This window comes from Neomonachus schauinslandi, chromosome 5, assembly GCF_002201575.2.
Source record: "Neomonachus schauinslandi chromosome 5, ASM220157v2, whole genome shotgun sequence".
Lineage (NCBI taxonomy): Eukaryota > Metazoa > Chordata > Mammalia > Carnivora > Phocidae > Neomonachus > Neomonachus schauinslandi.
Genome location: NC_058407.1, coordinates 113665439 through 113692272, shown reverse-complemented (window position 1 = coordinate 113692272; position 26834 = coordinate 113665439). Strand labels below are relative to the sequence as shown.

Sequence of the window (26834 nt, the reverse complement as noted above, 5' to 3'; positions counted from 1 at the left end):
AATAGAATCTTTTCAAACCATTACCTTTGGGAAGCTGTGGATAAACTGCCAAAATTGCTGAGGGAAAAAGTTTTCTAGAGTCTCATCTTCTCTCCACAGCCACTATTAATGCCTTTAATCTTTTTAATTATGTTTATCAGTAAAGAACACTTATGTTTGAAAGCTCTCTCTTCAACCTCTGGGAAACATTCTGCTATTTATTTACCATTCTCTAGGGAGTGAAGAGAGGGAAGTGGTTCAAATACTACATTAATATTGCAACATCTTAGAATGAAATGTGTTTGGGGATTAAACCCTTGTGCGCTATTTCTATTTTAATACTAATTCAATTAGTACTTGCAAAAAAAGTGAAATGTAAGTGGAATATAAAACATGGAGAAAAGATACTTTATCTTAAGAATCTTTTAAAAACTCCAATGGATTAAAAAACTTTTTTTTTTTAGATTTTATTTATTTATTTGACACAGAGAGAGAGCAGCACAAACGGGGAAATGGCAGGCAGAGGGAGAGGGAGAAGAAGACTCCCCGCTGAGCAGGGAGCCCTATACGGGACTCAATCCCAGGACCCTGAGATCATGACCTGAGCCCAATGAAGGCAGACACTTAACCGACTAAGCCAGCCAGGTGCCCTGGATTCAAAAACTTTTAAACACAGTGTATATCCTGGAATAAGAATAGAAAGTGTAGTCGTATAAACAAAACTAAAATTGAATAAGAGACTCTCAAGCGAGAGTTTCTTCAGTTTGTTCTGGTATATTACTACTGTTTTAAAAGCTTATGAAAAAAATTTTAAAGTGGGAAATTAATAAAATATAGGGATAATATTAAACAGTGCATAGTAATAATATAAATACTATAATATATAATACATGTATCATTACTTGATTAATATTAAATAATTAATAGACTAGTTTTATGTTTTCCATGTTATAATAACAAAGCCATTGTTATGTGTTTAAGTTTTCTTTTAGTAAAAAAGCAATTTTGATTAGTGGATCTTGGAACCACCGTCTAAGTAAAAGAAAATATTTTGATCTATCTAAAATACAATTACCAGAGTATTAAATGAGTTAATAATTAAAATCGACACTCCTAAATATGCAATTACCAGACCATCATTTTACTGATATGTCATTATTTATTAGTAAAATAGCACAAACTGGGTTTGAAAGTGCTTTTCTGCTTAACAAACCAATGGATGTTACCTAAAAGAGAAAGGTTCACTGTGGTCTTATAAAGCTGTCGTGTAAATATGTGTATGTTCCAGATTTTATGCATATTATGCTTATTTTTCTACAATAAACATTTTTCCAACTTATGAACGATGGGCAGTATTTCAATAAATTTCCACTTATCTAGAATTGTTGAAGTATATATATAGCTCGTGAAGGCATGGCATATATGCCAGCTCTATGTTATTAATGACAAATCTTTTAGAATTAGAAAGCAGCAAGGTAAATAGATTTTAATATTATTCTCCATAACTAATGGCATAGAATTATTTTAGTGTTCTTAGGGCCTCAGAGGCAAGATTGTTCAATAATCAGTTGAACAGTGAAATTCTCTACTTGACATTTTTAAATTAAATTCTAGTTCAGAGGTAGCATTTGTTGGTTACATAAAGCCGTCCTTCTCAGGCTGGAGTCCGTGTGTGTCAGGATGAAAGGGACAAAGGAAACAGTGACCGTGGTAGGTGACCGTATCATTTTTGCAAGCTATGACACTTTGCAGAGAAAAAGGGGATGGTATTTATAATAACTCTAGGAAAGCATAAACTAAGGATGTCTTGGGCAAATTGGAGCATAAATTCACCCAAGCATTTGGCAAGATATTCCTAGGCCACATGTATGAAGTCATAAAATAACGAAAAAAATTGGTGGGGCAAAATACATTTTTATACTCAGGAAGACAAAGAGACACAACAGAATAGAAAATTCATATGCATGTTTTTTATTTTTATCAGCTTTATGGTCATATAATTCCTATACCATAGAATTAACTCATTTGATGTGTGCAGTTTAATGATTTTTAGGTGTATGTTCACAGGGTTGTGCAACCATCATCACAGTCTAATTTTAGAGCATTTTCTTTCCCCCTAAAAGAAACCCCTTACTCATTAACAGTCAATCCCCATCTTCTCCCAAGCTGTCCTACACTAGGCAACCACTAATCTGCTTTTTTGCCTATGGAATTGCCTGTTCTGGACATTTCATTTAAATGGAATCATACAATATGTGGCCTTGGTGTCTGGCTTCTTTCTCTTAGTGTTTACACATGTTGTAGCATACATCAATAGTCTGTTCCTTTTATGGCTGAATAGTATTGCATTGTATGTATACACAGTATTTTGTTTATCCATCGCCAGTTGATGGACATTTGGGTTGTTTCCACTTTGGGGCTATTATGACTAAAACTTCTGTGAATATTTGTCACATGAATTTTTAATATAAATCTTGGGACTTTCATGCTTGCTTTTGCTACAATGCTTGCTAAAATCACAAACTTCACCCGTTTTTTTTTTTCATTTTCTGCTAGGTGATTGCATGTGAACAGCAACTGGATACCACTTATGATGCCAGGTGTGACACATGGTCCCTGGGGATCACGGCCATCGAGCTAGGGGATGGAGATCCTCCACTAGCCGACCTGCATCCCATGAGAGCGCTCTTCAAAATTCCAAGGTCAGAGAACTAACATGGGGTACAGTATCTGTAGCCCATCTTTCTTCCTTCAGCTGGTGCTCATCAGGGAAATATTCAGTATATTTCAGCAAGGTGGGAGCACAGTGGCCTAGGATATCTTCTGCCTCTTCTGAAACACTGTATGTATTCAGCGGTTTCATTTCCCTGGTCTAAGTAAGAACTTTCTCTTGATACTCACTGTGTCTTCCTTTTGCCGGGATTTGAGCTCAGAAAGCAGCGGTTCCTCCCACTCTTTTTCCACTCCCAAACTTGTCAGTAAGGCCCTGGGCCCCAGTTGGTGCCCCAGTGATTGGCTTTGCTTCACTCTGTCAATCCAGTGATTTGTTTTTTACTACTTGCTAAGACTTCTCTTTGGAGATTTAAAATGATATTATTAATAAATTTATACACAAAATTCACTGATACAATAGCAAGGACTTTAAATATGTTAATATTTGAATATATTCATATAAAACAGTAAACTTAGAATAATCTTTCCTTTCTGTGTAGAGCTTTCCCCTTTATTGTGTATATTAATAAACCTTCCCCTGTCTGTCCTATTACTAACTAAATACCATTTTATATATGTTTTGGTTAGTTCCTAGCTCTTTCAGAAAGCTGATGTGAAAAGACAGCCTATTTTTGTTATACATGTGTTCTCCTTTGAGGACTGTCTGAAGGATTTTGCCTGGTACCATAGTCCCAATGGAATGCACACCAAGGGCCTGGGGTGACAGGGGTCAAAAGCAGTGGTGGGTGGTATGTTATATAATATTATTAAATATATACGAAGCCCTCAGGGACAGTTCTCCAGTTCTAAAGAAATAATGCCAATATGTGATACTCGTGTCTACATGGGTTCATTTGGAATATTGGGCACGTATTTAAATTAATAGAAGACCAAAGAATTTGAATGTATTTTTCATTTTATCTTTGAACTTCCTGTCTGATATATATGTTCTGAATTATAATGCCTCTATCATCCTTTACATAACAATTTCCATGTAAATCTCAGGTCTAGCTCTTTGTAAAATATGCTGCTTGGTTGGTAAGTGGGGAAACAAGATTACAAAAAAGAACAGAAAACCTGCCCTATACCAAGTTTAAGACATTTCATTAAATTTGAGGAAAACAGAAAAAAAAAATCTACATTTCCTAACTCCTACTGTCATTCAGTCTGTAAGATGAAGCACTACACTTCCTGGGCCATTTTAATTATGGTTTAAACTACCAGAGTTAGCCGGATGTTGTTATTCTTGGGGATGACACCAGATGGACAAGGGATGACACCACTGATGTTTCTTATACCTGTGAGCAAGGTGCCTCTGGAAATGGCATCTTCTTACTTGTTTCTTATTACTTCTGCCACTGGTATATCTCTAGCATGAAGGTCTTAGAACACGAACTGTAGAAATATTTAGAAAAGAAGAATAAGGGATCTGAAAATCTACCCTGTTCTAAGTGTTCTAAAATCATCAAAACTTTGTTATACTCCAAGCAAGCCAATAAATCTCTTAGAAAGGAAATTTTCAGGAGGACAAGAAACAGAGCAAGACTACTGGGGAAGAGAATTCTTTTAATGTGCAAATCAGCAATCTTCAAATAGTCCTAAGAATTGTACAATGAGCTCGAGGCGTGATCTAGGGTAGATGAGTGGCTGCACTTTTCTTTAATGAGCCTATATAAACTGTACACTAATTTCATTATAAGCTATTTAAGGAGTAATGCAGAACTGAAGACGAAGTGTTTCCATCCCACTAATGAAAACAAAGAGCTGTTAGGATTAGTGGAAAGCAGTATTTCAGCAAATTCAGCTATCATGGTTGATCAGTGCTGCTTGATTACAGACTTAGATCAGCCTCATTTCCAAGGGAGGTGCCTTCGTATTCATGAACATGCCAAAGAAGAACAAGATTTGTTTGGCCTAGAAATAAAGGCAACTAATAACAAAATCTTTTAAGTGGCATTCAGAGCTTTCTAGCTAATCATATTTCCCAGTTCCTTACTTTCGTAACCTTGTTTCCAGCAACAACAGAACAACTCCTAAAGGCATTCTACTCTGCCCCTGTCTGCTACAGTGTCCCTTGTATTCTGAATGGCACACCTTTCAGGTCACCTCTGTGTACCCTGGATATTCCTCAGAGACTTCTGCAGGACTCAAAGTAAAAAAAAAAAAAAAAATCCCCAGTATTCGCTGTTTCTATTTTGCCAAGTATTGATGTTTCTCCCTAGGGCACTCAGGTAAAAGCAAAAAGATTCCTTAAAAGAAAAAAATTATCAGAAAAATTGGGTCATGTATTAAGTGCTTTCCGAGAAACAAGGAAGCTGTCATTTTATATGAAGAATGCTTAATAACTAATCATCTGTCTTTGAATCGGAAAATTGTGGTATGTTTGATTATGCCTGGCAGAACCTCTGATCGCACTAATGCTCTAGTCTGTCCGGCTCTGATTTTGCACCGACTGACCAATGTGCACAATCCAACCTTGATTCTTATTTTTCTAGGAATCCACCCCCCAAACTAAGACAGCCTGAGATATGGTCAGCAGAATTCAATGACTTCATTAGCAAGTGAGTAACAATAGAGTCTTTTAAAAAAACGAAGAGATACCATCCTGCTAGAACTTTGAAATGTGCCTTTTATAACACTTCTGCATCTCCTCCTTATTTCTTATCTATTGAACAGCTCCAGAGGGTATCCATTATTGTCTTCAAAACCAGCATTTGTACTGTCCTCTGAACGTTCAGTGAATCCATTATTGCTCAAATAATGATCTTAGGGTCATGTTCATTTGCTTAAAGATAGCTATGCTTCTGAGGTTGCTTCATGGTCCATGAACACATCCTTCCATCCACCTGCCTTTTGCAAGCTCGCCTTCCCATCTCCCGCCTACTCACCCACCATCGGTTCAATCAGCTCTTTTTTTTTTTTTTTTTTTTTAAAGATTTTATTTATTTATTTGAGAGAGAGAATGAGAGAGAGCACATGAGAGGGGGGAGGGTCAGAGGGAGAAGCAGACTCCCCGCCGAGCAGGGAGCCCGATGCGGGACTCGATCCCGGGACTCCGGGATCATGACCTGAGCCGAAGGCAGTCGCTTAACCAACTGAGCCACCCAGGCGCCCTCAATCAGCTCTTTTTAACCCTTTGTTTATCTGCATCACTCATTCCTGTCGGAGTCAGGGAATTTTCATTGTAGTCGGTGAATCAGATAATTGTATCGATAAAATGCTTATGTATTTGATATTCAGTGAACATTTTTAATTTGACAAATATTTAACACAAGTGCAGTGCCTCTGGGCAATCAACTGGAAGATATGAGTCAATAATTTCTAAAAATCTGCCCCATAAACCTGTTTGCACCATCTTACTATGTCTTTACCATAAATAATAGTAATAATAATAATAATAATAATAATAGAAAATAAGGTAAGGGATGACCCCAGGTTGTAAATGGGAGACAGGGGACATTAAGATCACATGTGTCAGGGACGTCTACATGGCTCAGTCGGTTAAGCGTCTGTCTTCGGATCAGGTCATGATCCCAGAGTCCTGGGATTGAACCCCACATCAGGCTCTTGGCTCAGCCAGGAGTCTGCTTCTCTGTCTCCCTCTGCTGCTCCCCCTGCTTGTGCTCTCTTGCTCTCTGTCTAATAAATAAAATCTTTAAAAAAAAAGATTACGTGTGTCAGACACCACTCAGAAAATGTAGAAAGGGCAAAGAAAGTGGAGGAACCAGTCGTACACATACCGCAATCATTGGTTTTTCTACCAAGAGTATCTCCTTATTCCCTTATTCCTATAAAGACAAGAGGCTTAGATTTAAGGGGTGTGAAAACCCGAGGATTGATAGTCCATTTTGTTCCCCAGATTTCACATGAGCATCTCTTACTGGAGTACAGACTGTGCACTACAGAATATTTGATAAAGTGCAGTCAGACTTCACACATCTCCTGGGAGGATCCCTGGTAACTTTAGAGGGCTCCCCAAAATTCGTAATTGTGCCCCACGTCTGCAGTCCTTCCACACAAATCCTCCATTGAACTTGGTGACTTTGACACGTTTCACACCATTTCACCTAGCATTCTGCCCTGTGGGCTATCGCTGCATTTTGTTCCTTTTCTGCTAGTAACACCTCTTTAGATGCCTCTCTTCCCAGCGAGACAGTGAGTAACTGCAGGGCACCGAATATGCCTTACTTGTCCGTGCAACGCCGCTGTCCAGCAGAGTGCCTGGTACATACCAGCTGTCTGATACACTTTTACTTAGATAAAAGAATTTCATATGTGACTATACTCAATCCATGGAGCAAGTGCTACAGATGTCAGAAATGGATGCGTTCTGTTAAACTAAATGATCATGAAGAGCACTTGTTCTTATGTTCAGATATCATCATCCTGATTCCTTAGCATATTTTACCATCCTTGAGAAATATGTTACCGGTTAAGCCCAGGAAAATAAATTGCCAAACCATCATCCCAGGAGGAGTAACAGTACAGATTAGAAATGCCACTGCCCAAATCAAGGCATGGACTTCTTCTTCCTCTCTCTTTTTTTTCTTTTTCTATGTCGCCAAGTGCCAGCCCACCTCTGACCAGTTGTCTCACTAGCATAGATCCTCTGGATCCCAGGGTGGGAAGGGTACTGGAAGTTGATACAGCCCAAACCATATCCAGAGCGTAAATCCTTCCCGAGCATGTGCACTGAGTGGCCATCCCGTCAGGATGTCCTCATCCCTAATAAAGGTGATCCTACCCAGTGCAGCCCATTCTAACTTTGAGAAGCCTCCCTGATGAGAAGTTCTTCCTTACGCTGCCCTGAAATCTCTTTCTCTCTTAGTTCCACGAATTGATCCTGGGTTCTTTGTCTCTTGTGACCACTGAAAACTAGTCTAATCCCTCTTCCGAATATTTGAAGACAGCTGTCATGGCTGATTAAATGTCCCAATTGTTCAAATGTCCCTTCTGCAGTGGTGTTTCAAGTGTTCTCATTAGCTTTATCCTTTCTCACGCTACTATCTCGTTGAACCTACCAAGAGGTGTGGCATGCTTTGGTGCATTTGCTCTATATAGAGACCTCCAAAAATGTCCACTGATGTGGGATTTAAACATCCCCAGCATATTAGTTTAGCAGTTTTATCACGTAGAAAGAAATAGATCAATTGAGAAGCCTTTAAAGCATTAGGGGAGGGAAACAGAAAAGTTTGTTTTAATTTTAGATAAGCTTTCAAACTGTAATGACTTTGATGCTTCATTCTTTAGCTTGCTGGCTCATAAAGGAGCCTGCTGGGGAGACGGCATTTAATCACCACTATGCCAGCACGCTTGCTGGGGCACGAGGGAGTCATGTTTAGTCGGAAGTTGGTAAGACTACATGGCATTGCTCGCAGATGTGTCCACTTTCACAAACATGCATTTCATCATATTGCAGGTTAACATTCTTTGAGATATGCTTCTCAGGATGAACATTTGTGAGGAGCATTGCTCTCTTGTGTTACAGTAGTTTTTAGGAATAATAATAATAATGTCAAAACTCGAACTTATCTAGTCATTACATCTTTCTTTCTTTCTTTTTTTTTCTTTCTTTCTTTCTCTCTCTCTCTCTCTCTCTTTTTTTTTTTTTGCCAGTGCAGATGCTTGACTAAAGATTATGAAAAGCGTCCAACAGTGTCAGATCTTTTAGAGCATAAATTCATCACTCAAATTGAGGGCAAAGATGTGATGTTGCAAAAACAACTCATGGAATTCATCAACATTCATCAAGGCACGGGCGGCACAGAAAAGGCCAGGTAATCAAATAATATCTTCACTTGCAAAGTCCAAACATCACCTAATGACGCTGAACAATTTTATAATGCAATAGTTGTTAAGGTGAGAAAAGAACTAATTTAAATTAGTTCACTGTGATTCCAAGATAAGGGGATACTTGCATGAAAAGTGAATTGAGTTGCATCCCAATATTGGTAACATTGCTCGCAGCATTTTCTAAACAACTTCATCAGAATGAAGAATGTAAACTTCAGTAGATGATTAGTATTGGCATATATTTTCTTGTGTTTTCTGTTCTTCTGTAAAGTTAAGGTATCTTACATTTGAGATTTAAAAAGGAACATAAACCTTGAAAGACTTGGTATCATTTTTTCTGGCTAAACTGTATTCAGAAGTCATTTTAAATATCATTACTCCTACTTCCTATTTGGGTTTCTAATAATCTACTATGTATAGTTTATGTAATATTGAATATCTTTTTACTTATTATAGGTAGTATATATGTTTATTTCAGGGAATTTAGAAGATACAGAGAAGTATATAACCAAATCAATCAAGTATAACATTTTAATCTATAACCTTTTAGTATCTTATGAATGGATATACATTTTTTAAAAATTAGAATAATATTTATAGGTGTTCTGGAGCCTGCTTTTCTTTTTCTTTGTAATCCCCATCACCTATTTCACCCATCCCTCCCATACTCTCTCCGCTCTGGCAACCACCAGTTTGTTCTCTGTATTTATGAGTCTGTTTGGGTTTTTTTTTTATTTATTTGTTTTGTTTTTTAGATTCTACATATAAGTGAGATGATATGATATTTGTCTCTCTCTGTTGAATTTGTTTTACTTATCATAATACCCTCTAGGTCCATTCATGTTGTTCAAATGGCAAGATCTCTTTTTTTATAGCTGAGTAGTATTCCATTATATATATATATATATATATATATATATATACCAAATCTTCTTTACCCATTTATCTTTCCATAGACACTTGGGTTGGTTCCATGCCTTGACTATTGTAAATGAGGCCACAGGGGTGCATATACCTTTTCAAATTAGTGTTTTCATTTTCTTTGGGTAAATAGCTATTAGTGGAATTACTGGATTGTATGGTATTACTATTTTAAATTTTTTGAGGAATCTCCATACTGTTTTGCCCAGTAGCTACACCAGCTTACATTCCCACCAGCAGTGCGTGAGTGGTCCGTTTTTTCCACATCCTCACTGACACTTATTATTTCTTGTCTTTTCGATATTAGCCATTCTGACAGGTGAGAGGTGATATCTCATTGTGGTTTTGATTTGCATTTCCCTGGTGATTAGGGATCTTGAACATCTTTTCATGTGTCTGTTGGCCATCTCTATATCTTTGGAAAAATGTCTATTCAAGTCTTCATCCCATTTTTAATCAGATTATTTGTTAGTGTTGGGTTGTATAAGTTCTTTATATATTTTGGATGTTAAATCCTTTATTGGCTATATCATTTGCATATATCTTTTCCCATTCAGTAGGTTGCCTTTTCATTTTGTTGATGGTCTCCTTTGTTGTGCAAAAGCTTTTTATTTTGATGTAGTCCTGATAGTTTATTTCTGCTTTTGTTTTCCTTGCCTAAAGAAACATTTCCATAAATAATGTTGCTAAGGACAATGTCCAAGAGACTACTGCCTATGTTATCTTTTAGTTTTAATTTTCTTTTTTTTTTTATTCTTATGTTAATCCCCATACATTACATCATTAGTTTTAGATGAAGCGTTCCATGATTCATTGTTTGTGCATAACACCCAGTGCTCCATGCAGAATGTGCCCTCCTCAATACCCACCACCAGGCTAACCCATCCTCCCACCCCCCTCCCCTCTAGAACTCTCAGTTTGTTTTTCAGAGTCCATTGTCTCTCATGGTTCGTCTACCCCTCCAATTTCCCCTGCTTCATTCTTCCCCTCCCGCTACCTTCTTCTTCTTCTTTTTTTTCTTCACATATACTGCATTATTTGTTTCAGAGGTACAGACCTGAGATTCAACAGTCTTCACAATATCTTTTAGTTTTATGGTTTCAGGTCTCACATCTAGGTCTTTAACCCATCTTGAGTTTATTTTTGTGTAAGAAAGTGGTCCAGTTTCATTCTTTTACATGTAGCTGTCCAGGTTTCCCAACACCACTGAAGAAACTTTCTTTACCCCATTGTATATTCTTGTTTCCTTTTTCATAGATTAATTGACCATATGAGAGTAGGTTTATTTCTGGGCTCTCTAGCCTCTTCCATTGATCTCTGTGTTGGAGCCTGCTTTTTTTCACTGAATAGTGAATATGCATGTCATTAAATCCATGTCATTCGTATCGTTCTATGACAGATTTCTTTAATTGCTGCAAACATTACCTTGCATGACTATTCAATGATTGATTTAAATAATCCCCTATTATTAGATATTTAGGTTGTTACTAATTGTTTCTATCTCTAATAAGTAACACTGTAATGAACAGAGTTGCACACGAATCCCTTATTATTTCCTTAAGATAAATTCCTAGAGATAGTGCTAAGTCAAAGAGTAGTCTTGTAGTTTCAGTTTATTCTTGAGAATTCTATTAGTTTCATTTAAGGAGCATATCACTATTTAAGGGCTAAGTTAGGAGAAGTGAGTAAAAAATAGTGCATGACTTAAAAGGTGATTCTATTTGAATTCCTGTCGGGGGTTACATGCTTCATTCCTATTTGTTTAATGCCTAACTGTGTGCCAGACATTGTTAGGACTTTATATTATCTCATGTGATTTTACAGCATCCCCAAGGGAAGTGTTCTAGGACACTCCATTTTTACAGCTGAGAAGAACCAAAGTTTGCAGAGGCTAATTAGCTTGTACAAGGCTACACAGGTAATGAATGGCTTAGCTGGAATTCAAATCCTGATCCCTAAGTCCAGGCTTTATTCACATGAGTAAACAGAGTGTCGATGGTAGACATCTCTGGAGGTAATAGGCCTTGCCTATATGAGTTTACAGCCTTGCTGGAGAGACAGAAGTCATATACCTATAGTGAGGAAACATTACATTGTGAGTGGAATGAATTACAGAGAAGGAAGGAGGCAGGTAGTTTACAGTGAGGAGGCGGCCGTGGGCTCATACGTGTCCTTCCTTCCTTCTTTGTGTGACCACAGTTCCATAGTCAGCCACAACCCCATTCTTCCCAGAGCAAGTGGACAAACAACAAGCAAACAAACAAAACGGAAATTGAAGTATACCAGCATTGTGTCAGGTGCTCAAGAACTATGTCAAGAACTATGGAGAATTGGAGATTTTACCTTATTTGCAAGCTAATAAGTTGACCTGCCTGTTTCAAGCATATTGGAAGAAGATAGGAGACTAAAGCATCAGAGAAAAGGGCCTTACTATTCTTGTTAAGCCAGCAACATGAGTCTTATATTCATGTTGGTTATTCTTGCCCCACAAGTCCTAGTGTTGATGTGGAATGGCCTAGATGGATGGGTGTACACAGTGGGTTTGCCACATAGTGTAGGAACCCTGAGCTTAGGAAACTCTGGTCTTTGAAAAGGGAAGGGCTAGCGAACCTGCCCAAACTTTGTCCTGGAGCAGACATTATCTTTACTATTCTGTTCAGCAAACAAAACTTCCATCTGTCCTGGAGAGAGACATTATCTCTAACTTCCAAGACCATTTGCTATACAAGTATCCTTGGAAATACAGTCTGGAAAAAAAGCTAATATAAGACATACAGAAATGAGAGGGACCCATGGATAATTGTCTCCCAACATTCAAGCACCATAAGAATGGTTGAATTGCACAATATTTAGATTCTAAGTCTGTTGCTCTAAGTTCAGAGATCAAAATAAAGAAAAAAATTATTGAAAACAATTCTATATTGGGCACCGCATTAGGCTCAACACTTGTGTTTCTGAGTCACAAAATTGATTCTTGTTTCTCTTTTTAAGAATTCAGAATATGTTTTCAATATGAGAACTTCTGTTTCATTCAGTTGTGGAAAATTTTCAGTCATTATTCCATTAAATATTGATCTTCTCTTATTCTTTTTATTTTCTACTTCTAAGAGATAAATATTGCAATGCCCCAATATACCTTATGTGTTTTATATTTTCTCTTTTATGTTTGTCATTTCTTTATCAATCTTTGCTGTATTTTGGGTTTCTTCAAAATTGTTTCTCAATTCACTAATTCTTAGAATAGGACTAGTCTAGATTTACCCTGTATACTTATTTTTCATGCTGATATTTCTGTCAACAGCTGTATTTTTCATTTCTACAATTTCTTACTTTTTGTAAACATTCTTTATTCATGTCTGACTTTATATCTGGCTATTCCTATCTGGCTAATTTATTTTTTTCTTTTTTTGTGACTGTAATTCTTTTCTTTTTCTCTGTAGACTCTTTAATAGTCTTTTTTTGATTTGCATTTCAACCAGGGTGAATTGTCCTGATTATTGAGTTTGTTTGTTTCCTTGATATTTGGTGTTCTACTGAGGTTTAGAATTTTGGTTTGTTCTCCCACCTGGAACAGGAGGGGTTTTGCTCTGCTTTTTCTTTTCTTCTGCATTCTCTTCTCCTATTTTGGAAGTTTTGCCTTTGCCATAATCTGGCTTCAGGAGTCTTTCTGCCCCATAGGACTTTGAGGATATTGCAGATCTGGCCATGGAGCCCCAATAGGAAGTAGACCCCATGTCTGTGCTTGGTCTTGCCATCGCAGGTACTTGGCTCCATAAAAGGAAGAAGATGCAGAATTTTTTCAATGTTCTCTTCCAGGTAAGAGACACCCCTCTCCACATTCAGCTACATTCTCTCTACCCAGTCTAGGTCACGGCCTTCATTGTGACTGGGGCGTTTCATTTCCTTTACTGTCCAGTCTCTTCTGCCTTTTTCTAGTCCTGGACTTTGTGTCAGCCTATGGTTTCTGCCCTCTTACCCAGGGTGTATCTGACCTGTTAGGTCCACTGTCATGTTCATCTTGTTTTGGAGAATGTCTTTGTCTTTTTAATTCAACTTAAAAATATTTTGAAAAATATTTTATATTTCACACGTGTATATTTGGAGGGGGTGGGAGTAGAGTTTGAATCATTAATGCACGACACCCTTTTGACCACAGATCTTAGTCCCATGTCATAGGAGGAAGAAATATTTTCCTGCTCTCAGCACTCTTATACTAGTTCCAAAGTGTGAAACATATTCAGGCAAAAGAAAAGACGTTATGGGGTGCCACTTGCAACACCTTGGGAAAAAGTAGTCTTCAAGATCAGGCAGAATTATTTGATTTGGTACAGTTCCCAACACTGGTAAAGTTAATCCAAAATCTGACTGTACTAAATCAACATAGCTAACTCAAACCTGACATTTTTTTGTATGTGATATTAACTTATGAAATTGGATTGATGTATGTATTTGGTTGGATAATTTTTTAAAAATCATAATTCAGTTTTAAAGAAGACTGTCCTATGATAAATTGAATACGAACTGAGTACTTTAAATTTCCCAATAACGGTAAGGGGGCAGTGTTAGAAGGCACTGTGGGATGGATACAGGAACTTTCTTTTTTAAGTCAGGCCTGAATATAACAAGTCACTCTCATAACTTACTCAACTACTCTGAGGAATCGAGATGCATATGCATGCAGTAACTGCTTCTATGACAAACTCTCAAACCATGGAAATGCATTTTCCCCAGGAGTTAAATTGATAATGTTACAGTGAAGGCTGAATCAGTAAGAACTTTAAATTATAAAATATTTTAAAAGAAAAGTTTGGCTCAGGTGCCTGGGTGACTCAGTCGGTTAAGCATCTGCATTTGGCTCAGGTCATGATCCCAGGGTGCTGGGATCGAGTCCTGCGTTGGGCTCCCTGCTCCACAGGGAGTCTGCTTCCCCCTCTGCCCCTCTTCCTACTCATTCTCTCAATCTCTCTCTCTCAAATAATAAATAAATAAAATCTTTAAAAAAAAAAAAAAGTTTGGCTCTTGAATCCAGTATTGTAAAGTATTCAGTTGCCTGATTTAATGGGAATAGATAAAAGTCATTTGTAATTGAAATGTACTATTCAGCTTTCTTGACTAAAAACAACACAAGCCAATTTAAGAAGAAAAGCAATTGAGTGAAAAATACTGCATGGCTCAGAGAATTGAGACGAAGGCAGAGAGCCAGGCTTAGACCTGAAGCAAAGGAAGCCTCAAATAGCCTTCCCCAAGAGCTGCCTGCTAAGAAACCACCATTGACACCCACCCTCCCCGCCCCAAGTCCTGTAGCAACACTGGTTTCTGGAATGCCACAACCACTTCAAAATACTTGTAAACTGACCTTGAGCTTTGTCACTCCCTCAAGACTCTAAATTCCATAGAAGACCATCTGGTTCCCCATGCTTAGCTCACAGGTCCATGTTGTAGGTGAAAAAAATGCAGTGAGAAACACTTGCTTCTCCCTTACTTCCGGTATCTTTGTGAGGCAGAATCCTTTCTTGCAACCATCTTGGAATTTCTTCCCACAAAGGAAGAATATTTTGAGATACTAAGCAATGAATTATGGAATATGAAAACAGGGTCCTGAAATTCTTTCTTTTATATATCTTGAACATTTACCTAAAGTGTTATTTAAGGTATGATTTGCATTCCTTCTAAATAAAGGAAAAACCTAGTCCAGTACCTAGTTGAATGATAAATCCCAAATTAGGATTTCATTTTGTGGAGTACCTGGGTGGCTTAGTCGGTTGAGCTTCCAACTCTTGGCTTTGGCTCAGGTCATTATCTCATGGGTTATGATCTCATGGGTCCTGGGATCGAGCCCCACATCAGGTTCCATGCTCAGTGGGGAGTCTGCTTTAAAGATTCTCTCCCCATTTGCTAGCTATAAATCAATCAGTCTTTTTTAAAAATTTCATTTTGTGGTTGTTATATTATAACATGTTACCTTTAAAATTTTCTTTTGCTTTATATACAAAGCAAAATAACTTTAATATTTTACTTGATACCCTCAATATGCTAGTGGTGATTAACTTTAATGTAGGTAAATTATGTTTTGCATATAATTTTATAGAAGCAAGAATTTAGTAACTCAGACATAGTTATTTCTTAGGCCAAAAATATTGGCTGTATTTGTGGTGCTCTTACAATCACCCCACTTGTCCCAGCGTATATGGTTTTCAAACCAGGATATAAGACAACTTTGAGACATACATGAAAGGATTAACAAATGAGAGACAAACTAAATTATCCAACCTTTCAGGACTGAAAGCCTGGTTCAAGCTGTCAATTCTTTATTTAGGTATAAAACTTTATGTCATATAAATTCAGTTGAATGGGATTTTGGTTTTACACAAAAAAAAAAAGAAAGAAAAAAACGAGAAAAATCGGTAGGAGGTAATAATAGGGTTTTTTCAGTGTGATACAATGCATGATTCTATTTTATTCTCTATTTTCTGGGCATGATAATTTTTCTCTAATGGCTGTAACTATGTCTTTGTGAGAATTATTCACTCTTTGGAATGTTTACTCATTTCCCTTAATATGTGGGGCTTTTAAAATGCTTATCCTGGCTGCTCTTATAATAACCATTCTTTTTGATTCCCATCTTCACATGAACATTTCAAAGACACTTCAAACTGAACATGTCCAGAATTGAATTTATGCTGTCCCACCCAAAATTAGTTATTTGGTCCCTTTCTTATTAATGGCACCATCACTCAATTCCTTATGCCAACCAGAAACCTAGGGATTATCTTGACATATTCTTCTTTCCTACTTTCTGTTTTTAGTCCAGAGCATGACTAAATTTCTTATGCCCGCATTCAACCCAACACCAATGGTGATATAATCCTTGCTACCATGAAAATCATGGATTGAGATAATCCCGATGTCTCAATATTTATTGAGGCCATTGTATAAAGACCTGGATCACGTGCTACCACAGGGGGCTGATGGCTAAAGCATAGATCATCTGTGCACCTGGGGGCTTACTTTTTAATAAAAGGGATAAGGCAAGCCTATAAATAACCATTATACAGAGTAAGAAGTTCCAATCCCATGAAAGGAATACAAATAGTATCCTATGAAAGTTAGAAGAAGCAGAAAATGTTTACAGTAACAGGGACAGGAAGGCTTATCCAGGAGGCGGCCTTTGAATCAGCACTGGGATAAACAGGACTTGATCATGTGTGAAAATAGAGTTACTACCTGATGAGCATTATTTCTAGAAAGAACAGCCTGGGCAAAATCATGAAAGCCAGGAGAAAGGCAATACGCACAGAAAGGCAAGCATTTAATCAAAGCTGTAAGGGGAAAACTCAAGAAATATGGTTGGAGATATCCACAGAGAGCCGACCACAGAGATTGAGAGCGTTGATAGTCAGACAAGAGGTCTGACCAGTGCTCTTGACAGCTACCCTGGGGATGCCCCTAGGCCACCTGTGTCCTGCTGTGCACCATCCCTTCATTGGTCCTAAAAGGTAAACTATGGATACACCAAGACGGACTGTGGCACTACTTTTGGATGCATTTTGCTTGTCCCCAGTATTTCTTCTTAACTTAAAGCTATTATATATATTTTTTTAAGTGAAAGAAGTTGGTCTCCATCATGTTTAATGATCAAGATATTAGTGGCTAGTGTTTGGCTATTTGGAGATGACGAATCTATTGATATATCTATTTCTGTGTATTTGTGGGATGTTTTAATTGTTTGGTGTGTGTCTGTGTGCGCATGCTCATATTCTAAGTAAATGGTATTTTGGAAAATTCCAGTTTTATCTTGGCCAAAATAAGGGGTAAAGGAATTGTCTATATGAATCTGAGAGAAAAGTTCTCGTGAAGGCACTAGCTGGTGACAGTGTCTTGTCCAAGACAGGGAACTGAGAAAAACGACAGGTAGAGCTGGGGGACTATAGTCAGGGCCCATCTAGGGCCAGGAAATTTAGAAAAGAAATGATAACTTATCCTCCCCCCCAAAAATATTTCCTTATGCCTTTCTTTACTACTTCCTCTTCCAGACAAGCTCCCGAATAAGAGTTAAATAGCTTCAGCTAAGCATGGTCCCCTGAAGGAATTTTATAAGGAACAGGTTATTGAATAAGCATCCCCTGGGGAAGACCATTAGGAGTATCTCTGCTTTTAAGTCACAATAAATAAAGGAATTCAAATAAACAGGAAGAAGTTGTTAAAATGTCCTAACAAGGTGTAAATAATTCCTAGGAATAAGTTACATTGATGTTTCAGAATAAAATGCTTTACAAACAGTAAAAAACTACCAAGGAAAGGGAAAAAAAACAAAAAAACAAAACATCAATCAAGGGGGGATAAAAGACTTGTTCACGGTCATTTTCTCTCCTATCATGCAGAAGAGCTGGGGCCAGAACCAATTTGTCCTAACATCTCTTTCAGTTCCTGTCTGTATCATGCTGCATGCCCCTTTTTTTTCCTCCAGAGCATAGTCATACCAAAATAGACTGTTATGACTGGAAGGGAACTTCTCTTCTGGTTCCTTATGTGAGAGACCAGAAAACTGAAGCCCAGAGAAACTCAGTCCTGCCAATTCAATAGCCAGCTCATGGTCAGCGCAGGGCTGTAGCTCAAATCCCGTGATTTTCAGCACTCTTACTAGTTTCTGTATCCCTCACCAGAAGTAGAAATTGGCATTCACAAAACTGGCAATACGAAGAATTTCTCTTGGACTTTTGGGGGCTGCTTTGTATGATTTACTCATAATGGGCATTTCAGCTTTCACCAATTTCTTTGAGATCCTACAGTTGGAGTTTACTGAGTAGTGTATTCAAGGGTCAAGAAATCTTTGCTCACATTTCCCTATACTTCTTTGTTTTAATTAAGAGGGTAGAGTATAGGGGCGCCTGGGTGGCTCAGTCATTAAGCGTCTGCCTTCGGCTCAGGTCGTGATCCCAGGGTCCTGGGATCGAGCCCCGCATCGGGCTCCCTGCTCAGCGGGAAGCCTGCTTCTCCCTCTCTCACTCCCCCTGCTTTCATTCCCTTTCTTGCTGTGTCTCTCTCTGTTGAATAAATAAATAAAATATTAAAAAAAAAAAGAGGGTAGAGTATAGAAATAAGTAAGTCTAAAATGGCGGTCTAATTGACAGCATCTTTCAAGTATTTGGGATATAGTCATGTACTAACTTGATTTTAGTGACTGCTTGACAAGAGTTGATGATTATCAACATCGTGATCTTTTCATTTCTCTTGGAAAGAGTCCCTCATCTCGGTGATGAGTTTAAGGATTTGCATTTGTTATTAGTAAGTAGGTTGTCCGTGAGTGCCAACAAAATTGCATCCATTTATAAAAGACTTTGTCCCATTTCTCTGGTAATTACTACTTGAAGTTATACCACACTCCAAGACTGCTTCTAGCATGCTATTTTTCAGTCGTTAGTTTCATTGAGGTCTGAAAGGACAAGTTCTCAGTGGCTCCCAGCATGTCACTGATGACAGTATGTGGGCCTGTGACAACCAACGTGTCCATCTCCTTCCCCCCCCACCCCCGACCCTGGTCACCAGGCCACTTGCTATGCATTTTCATTCCTCTCTGTTCGGACTCATGCAGTGTTCTCTCCTTGAAATCTCCCCCTCTTCATTCTCTCCTTGAAAATATACTTCAAAACCATATCTCCAAAAGTCAGTTGAGTACTTTTGAGATGCCTTTCCCCAAAGCCCCAAGTGTGTATTTACATTTTCTGTCCTCTGTGGTCATGCAGCCCTTTGTTCTTGGTTCAACGTCAGACAGACTTAGATTCAAGTCCTCACCCTTCCGTGAACTAGTCCTGCCATGTACTAGTTTTGTGACTCTGGGCAAATTACTGAACCTCTCTTAGACCCAGTTAATCCTTGTTTATGAAATGGGGATACAAAGGATACCTACCCCATAAAGCTGTGAGGATAAATGTAATAATGTCTAAAAAGCATGAGCATAGTACCTAGCACAGTGTAAGTTATCACCATCACTTAATGGTACTTAGATACAATATATTTTGTGAATCTCAATCATCTTTGTATCTCCAGTGCTGAATCCAGGACTTTGCATTCAGTCAGTACTCAATAAATATACAGTTGACCCTTGAACAATATGAGGTTAAGGGAGGCAACCTCCTGTGCAGTTGAAAATCCAAGTATAATTTTGACTCCCCAAAGACTGAACTAATAACCCACCGTTGACCAGAAGCCTTACTGAGAACATAAACAATTAACACATTTTGCATGTTTGATGTATAATATACTGTATTTTTACAATAAAGTAATCTAGGAAGAAGAAAATGTTATTAAGAAAATCATAAGGAAAAAAATAAATTTATAGTACTGTACTGTATTTCTTGCAAAAAATCAAGGGTTAACTACATATAATCTTTTTCTTTAAGATTTTATTTATTTATTTATTTGTCAGAGAGAGAGACAGAGAGCACAAGCAGGAGGAGTGGCAGGCAGAGGGTTTAGAAGCAGGCTCCCTGCTGAGCAAGGAGCCCCATGGGATTATGACCTGAACCCAAGGCAGATGCTTAACCAAAGGAGCCACCCAGGGGTCCCAACTGTATATAATCTTGATTTGAAGAGTTTGGGTTGAGATCTGGAATGGAAAGCCCTCATCTGGCTTTATATATTTAATGGACACAATTAATAGTGCATTTAACTATTTATTACTTAACTGTAAAAAAAAATGGAGAACCAACATGAAAGATTTTTCTTGAGAGAAGGGTTTTTAATTTTTTTCTACAGAGAACTTCTTTTTATAGTTCTCTTGCTGGGTTAGGGGCAGGCACAAAAAGAGGACTTGGAAAAAAATAATAAAATCTACATGAACTTCTCATTTGTTTCTAAAATCATCTCTATGAAATTGTGTGTTATGGGTCACAGTCCTTCTTTTAGGATAACACCATCGAGGCACAGCGATCTCTTGCAGAGCTAGGACTGGAAGTTCTCACTTTCATCTCTGTGTTGTTTCTTGAAATTCAGTTACTCATTCATCAAGAGAATCTAACCAATACCCTGAGGGTAAATCATGTGTTTTAGAGGTGCTTTAACAGTGGAAGTTACAGATAGAATGGATTTGGGTATGCCAGTGTCTTAGTATAACCAACACACGAGGTTCTACAGCATTGAAGCTGGTTCTTGCGAGAGAATATTGCATTTTCTGTTTGAAGCCCCAGTTTAAAAGGCTCAAGCTCTCATTATCACTCTGGTTTTACCAGTTTTGCCAACACAGTTATTCACATGCTCCCACTTAATCTTTGCCAGTCTCACTCCATTACTTTTCTCAGATGGGAGCCATTGGAACCTTTTGCTTTGAAACATGTTTTGATTGTCTCTGCTTCTTAATTCTTTTGAAGGAATAATGAATATGAATATTAGTTTATTTGCAAAAGTGACCCTTACTTATTATTTAACAACCTAATAAATACATAAAAGTATGAAGAAGTTTTAGGAATTCACTTGAAACCACAGCACCCAGGGCAGGGGCAAAAAAAAAAAAAAAAGACCCAGCATAATAAACATTTGATGAACACAATTCCAGATTTCTTTCTGTATGTGTGTGTAGAGCAAGAGAGATAGGAAGTTTTTACAAATACAGAATTTTTCTATAAATACTACTTTTATTGAAATTTTTATTGATATAAATTTAGATGCATTTGTAGGAAATAATACAGAGAGACCCATGTACCATCTACCCAATTTCCCTCAATGGTTACATTTCACAAAACTGTATAAATACTGTTTTAAGTATTTTACCCAAATTTAACAGGTGAAAGAGAAACTTAGGGCAAAAAGGAAGAAATTATTGAAAGTCAGATAAATGTTTATCTTTCTTCACCTCAAGACTTTTTGGCTTTTGGTAAAGTTAAAAGGTTAGATTCATTTTGATTCTACTGTAGACAATATCTACTACCTCCTTGCTCTGAAGAATGCAGTTAGCACAGTTACACTTCCTCCCATCTCCTTGATTTCCACATCCTGAACTTGTTACACTATTCTTTTATGTAATCAATGCTTCACATTTGTAGTATGTCTATAAGCCGAATTTCTAGGGCTGTTTAATCTTTTTTCTGTAATTAAGTTGATTCAGTGCTCACTGCAAGTCTTTTTTTACTATACACTCCCTTTTCTGAGTGCCTTATTTTAATTATTCTCTTGAGTAGCTAAACTGTGTCATCTCATAGTTATTTCCAGAAAGCCTCAAACCCTAAATTCTTGCCTCCTTGAGCTCGAAGCTCAGTTTAGTTAGGTGAAATAGACTTCGGCTAGCATTTTCTTTTCCTCAAAACATTGCAAACACTGTTCCATTCTGTCTTGGGCAGTGTGTATTGCTGTTGAGAGAACTAAGGCAATGAGCCTCCTCCCTTTGTTCATGGCTGGTTCTTTCGCAGGATGTCTGCTGGTGGTCCGCAACTTCGCCAAGCTGTGTCTTAGCGACCATCCTTCCAGATCCATTTTACTTACACCCTGCGATATGCGGGAGTTAGCTCACACTGCCTCACGAGAGCCAATTGAATCTTTGTTCTTTTCTCTTCCTTTAATGTACTTAACCCATGTACCTTACCCTATCTGTGAATTCAGTCATGTTTATTCCATATCTTTTCTTCTGTCATGATTTTTCCTCCTTTCCTTTTCTGATCACAGCCAACTCAGTTTTTACCTCTTTCTGTTGTCTTCTAATCTGTTTATTAAAGCTTCATACCGTCTCTTTCAAGAGAAAAAAATTCTTCAGATATTTCCTTCTTTTGAGAAGATCATATAAGAAACATCTTTGAAGGATGGAGAACTTCTATCTGAACTTTTTCTGCAATTCTTTCCTGTGGTATATGTTCTTCATCTGCCTTTTGCTTATAATCAGTCCTTAACTACTCCTCTTTCTCCTCTTTTTTCCACCCCCGTTTGGTTAGAAGTATGTATGGTGATGAATGTCTTCTCAAGTAGGACTAGAAATAGCTGTGTGCTAGCCCAAAAAAATAAGTGGGAATGGAGGAAGGATGATTTGAGAAGTCTTCAGTTTGGATTAGGTTGATTCTCTTGAATACCCTTCCACCAAATTTGTATTTTCCTTGCCTTCTCCCCTCAGTTTTGAACCTTTAAGAAGTCACTGTACAAGGCCACTGACCGGTACAGGCCCAGGGGGCACCATTCATACCGTCGTCGCTATAATGACAGTCTTTCTGTGTCATGATGTATCTAGCGTATCGACTGCTGCTCCTTCCCTTCTCCCTTCACCCGGCCTTCCCCTGGCCACTCCTTTACTGGACGAGTAGATGATAGGTCACTCTCCCCTGGTCTTCTCCCACCCTCTTGCTTTCCTGAATGTGAACCGGGTCTCATCGGGACTTTTCCCCACTTCCCACAATGAACCACTCATGCCCCTGGAACTGACAGCTCCAAGCAAAGGCTCATTGAATCTGCCTCTCAGGGCAGTGCACTTTCTTTTAGAGAAGTCTCTTTTCTAGAAATAACCATGTGATGACACAATTTAGCTACCCAAGAGAATAATTAAAATAAAGAACTCAGAAAAGGGGAGGCCTGAGGAGTTACATGTTGGTTCTCAGCTTCCTTTCTCATTTTAATACAGATTTCACAGTATTTGACAGTTATGACTGTGGTTTGGGACGATGGCCATTTCTGTTTTTCATTAAAGAAAGACACTTTTCAACTTTTCATCCTTTTTGTTGTTTAGTGAGTTGTCAGGGAAGGGAACATTTACTTTCCTCTGTGATCTTTAATTTGCAGTGACTCTGGCCGAGCTTCTTGATAAAATAGGACAGGGTGTGGATTACAGGTTGCCACAGTTTTTGGATGCTTCTTGTTGGCGAGTCTGTGTTGTACACCCTTGAGCCCCAGCATTTTCTGTGACGTCCTCAGTTAATAGAAGATGGCTGAAATAAGCCCATGACATTTTTAAGCCCAGGCCTTATACCCTGGCAGTGTGTTCTTCATGTCTCTTGGAACACTCTCTGAGAGCCCAGAACTGCCATGAAGGAAGTGTGACTAACCGTGGTCACCCTGCTGGAGAGAGACACATGTCAGCCAATCTGATCAACAATCCTGGTTGAGCCCAGCCTCCTAGTGCCAACTATATGAGTGACGCTATCTTGACTCCTCCAGACCAGCCTCCCCACCAGGGGAATAGCACTGAATGACCTAAATTGATGCCACGTGGAGCAGAAGAATTTCCCACCTGTGAGTCCTGTGTGAATCCCTGACCCACAAAATCATGAGATATAATAAAATGGTTGTACAAAGCTGCAGAGTTTGGGGATAATTTGTTACACAGCAATGAATAACCAGAATGAGAGGATATGAATCTTATTAAAATCACCAATATTCATAGTATCTATGTGGCTTAAAACCCTTTGTTGGCTTAGGTAACAAGTCCCACACTGAGTGTAAGGAGATTTGGACATGTCTGGGCAACCAGTGAGAGGAGTCTGTTCACATAGGTGGAGGGCACCCAGGCCTTCTGGGAAAGGAACTGAAACTGTGCCCACTTCAGTGAGCCAGGCATTTCTAGTAGGTAGTGGGTTGGCCCAGCAGGAGCCTTTCTGCCAAGGGTCATAGAATCTTCTGCGAGATGACTGATACTAAGGGAAAGAGCACAATTTTTTGACCCAATAACAAAACCCTAATGGTTAGAAGGAGCCACAGCTCTGAATACAAGTATGGCTGTTAACAAAAGCCATCCCAAGGCCCGCCCAGCCACATGGGTGCATATATGTGACCTAAGGAAGGGCGAGGTTATGAGTGGAAACTGAAAGAGGTGCTTCACTCAACCTATAAATGGGGTACAAGAAACAACGTGCCCTGTCTCAGTCAGCATGTAACACAAAGGGAAAAGACCCATCGTTTCCACTTCCCGAAGGACTCTCGGGTCCTTCGGGAACCAAGAACTGGAACAGCAGAAGTGTGGTGGCCATGCCTGATGGGCTGAGTAGCCACACAGCAGGAAGTATCTGAGTATCCACCCAGAGGATCATCAGCAGAGGAGTCACCTACCTGGTGCAGCACTGGAGACGATGCTTTTCCTGCTGAGCAATGCCGAACCATGCCCAGCCTAGCTGGCAAGGACCCCACATGCTGAGGAACAGCAAGAGCTCTGAGGGACCAACAGGGTGTCAGCCACTGTCTGCCTGGTAAAGTGGGAAGGAGACCGATACTCGGCTAAGCAAGAGCTGAGTAACGGTGATGTCTAGCTGAAGCAGACTTGTCCATGAGCTATTGTGAGCCATACTTATGGGGACTTTCTAATACAACAAGAGTCCTCCATTAGCATGTGATGGCAACAAACCAGCCAAATAGGATCGCCTTTGTTATGACCCCTGTTGTACCCCTAAGTGATATGGGGTGGCCCAGGCTGGACAAATCCAGGAGGCACCATTCATTTCGTAGTTTACGTGAATGCTATCACCCTGGAACCCCGAGATACAGCATTCATGGTGTCCTCTAGAGTTGTGCAATGTGAACTGTGGCTCAGGAGCCTGGAAAAATTCTGAGCACATTTGTTCTACAACCCAAAATATCTGTGATATTAGCTGTGTACACATGATGTTAGCACAAGCAGAGAACTGGATAGAGTAAAAAGCTCTCCCTGGTTTCTGTGGTTCATTGTTTATTATCAGGGTCCTGATTTAGCCTGAAAAATGTTGTCCTCCTCAGTACTTTCACATAAAGTTGCTTTCACATAAAAATGTTTTCAGCAAATACATACGAGGATGAAATCCTCTGATATTTCCTTGGAAGTTCGGGTGAACTAATTTATGTCATTTTCTTGATATCTTCAGCTTCAGTTAATGGAAGATCATTTTTCATTAGAGTTTAGTATTAAAATATGCTAATTATAGTATATATGTAATTTATAGGGAAATTTAAATTTTATCAGATATTAGGACCACTTTACAAATTCTGAAAGCTTGTATCAGATTCCCAAATTCCTGTAATGTTAATTTGGCAGTGATATTCTAGAAATCATTATTTTAATGATAGCATTACCCATTTTTAGATATATTAAACTGATTCAAGCCCTTACTTGTTTTAAAAATATTTATACTTTTTCTTATAATTTTATAATTATTTTATTTAAAGAGTTTCGTGGAAATGATTGCATTTGATTGCATGGGGTAAAATGGTATGAATCCAACAAGTGCGTGTACTTAAATAAAGCAAAATATGACACATTTTTCTAAAAAGAACAAAATTTCCTGAAAAATTCTGTTCTGTCTTTCATTCAAAGGCATTAGCCTTTAAAAAAATTTTTATTCTAGAGGGGAAAAAATAACCTTTTTGTTTTGATTGTCTTTTGATTGTCAAGAGCCTTGACCTACATTTTAAAGATTGCAAGAAATACTGCAATATTATTTATTTGTTTTTTTCCCTTCAAATTAGCAATGGCCTATGATACGAATGCATCCATTTTTGGTATTGTAGCCATAAAGAAAAGATGCATTTGCATAGAATTGCATTAACTGTTGAATTCTGCAGTGTCTCAGAGGAGGCAGGACACCCAGTGTGGATGATACTCATTTTTTTGCAGCAGAGCAAGATGCACAGGGTGAGTGGAAGGCAGACCTCCCATTTTCCCTGAGTGTCTTCACATTTTTAGTCCTCTAAATATATTTTTGCCATCATGTCAAAGGCAGTAAGATTGAGCATAACTTACTGGAAAATTTTGTGCTTTAAATGAGCTAAAACTTTTAACCATCTTTTTGCTGGGTAAGAGGAGAGAAATATTTTTTAAGGATAGAAGTCAAGGTTTAGAGCACAATATTTCAGTCTTTGAGTAGAATTTAAAATGACGTGCCCCTCATTCCTCACTGCCAAGCACGTAAAGCTTTATCTCTGGCTGTTCAGCTGCTCTAATCTTGTTTGCTTCCCCATTTAGTTTTGTAATCTCTGCAAAAAAAAAAAGCTGTATTTAACAGATTTTTTTTTTTAGTTTTGGAAGATCATGATTCACTTTGAAGTTAGATTTTTATACATTTATATAAATACAGCTGGGTTTTGTTTTTGGTTTTTTTTTTTAGGGAAAAATCTGAAGTCAAAATGCTTAAGGTTTTTTCAAAAAGAAGAAAGAAAGGGAAATAGATAATACTTAACTATGACAATTCCAGTCTTGGGAATAGAAATTGAAATGGAATACTATTATGCCATGGTTGATTCTGGATATTACTGTACCACAAGTTCCTCAAAAAAATTATCTATATCAATACTCATCTGTCTATTTATCTAAACATTACCTGGGCAGCCCAGCCTAAAATGTGGGTGTTGTTCATGGTCTATGGATGATAGCAAAATTCCCCTATATTTATTCAAATAGGTGGAGGACGGTCATGAATTCTGGGGGATGTTAAATTTGACTTGCCAATGAAACATAAAAGTAAAGCTACTAAGTAAGTAGCTGGATAGAGGAGTCT

General features: G+C 38.2%; 1 protein-coding gene across 1 annotated transcript in view; it reads left to right on the top strand.

Annotated features, from left to right (window-relative positions):
- MYO3A (myosin IIIA) overlaps positions 1–2694 on the top strand; it is a 45969-nt gene extending 43275 nt beyond the window's left edge. The window contains exon 6 of the mRNA XM_021687144.2: positions 2536–2694. Within this exon, the coding sequence (XP_021542819.2) occupies positions 2536–2694 (159 nt within the window). The remainder of the gene's footprint in view (positions 1–2535) is intronic.
- Positions 2695–26834: the final 24140 nt, after the last annotated feature.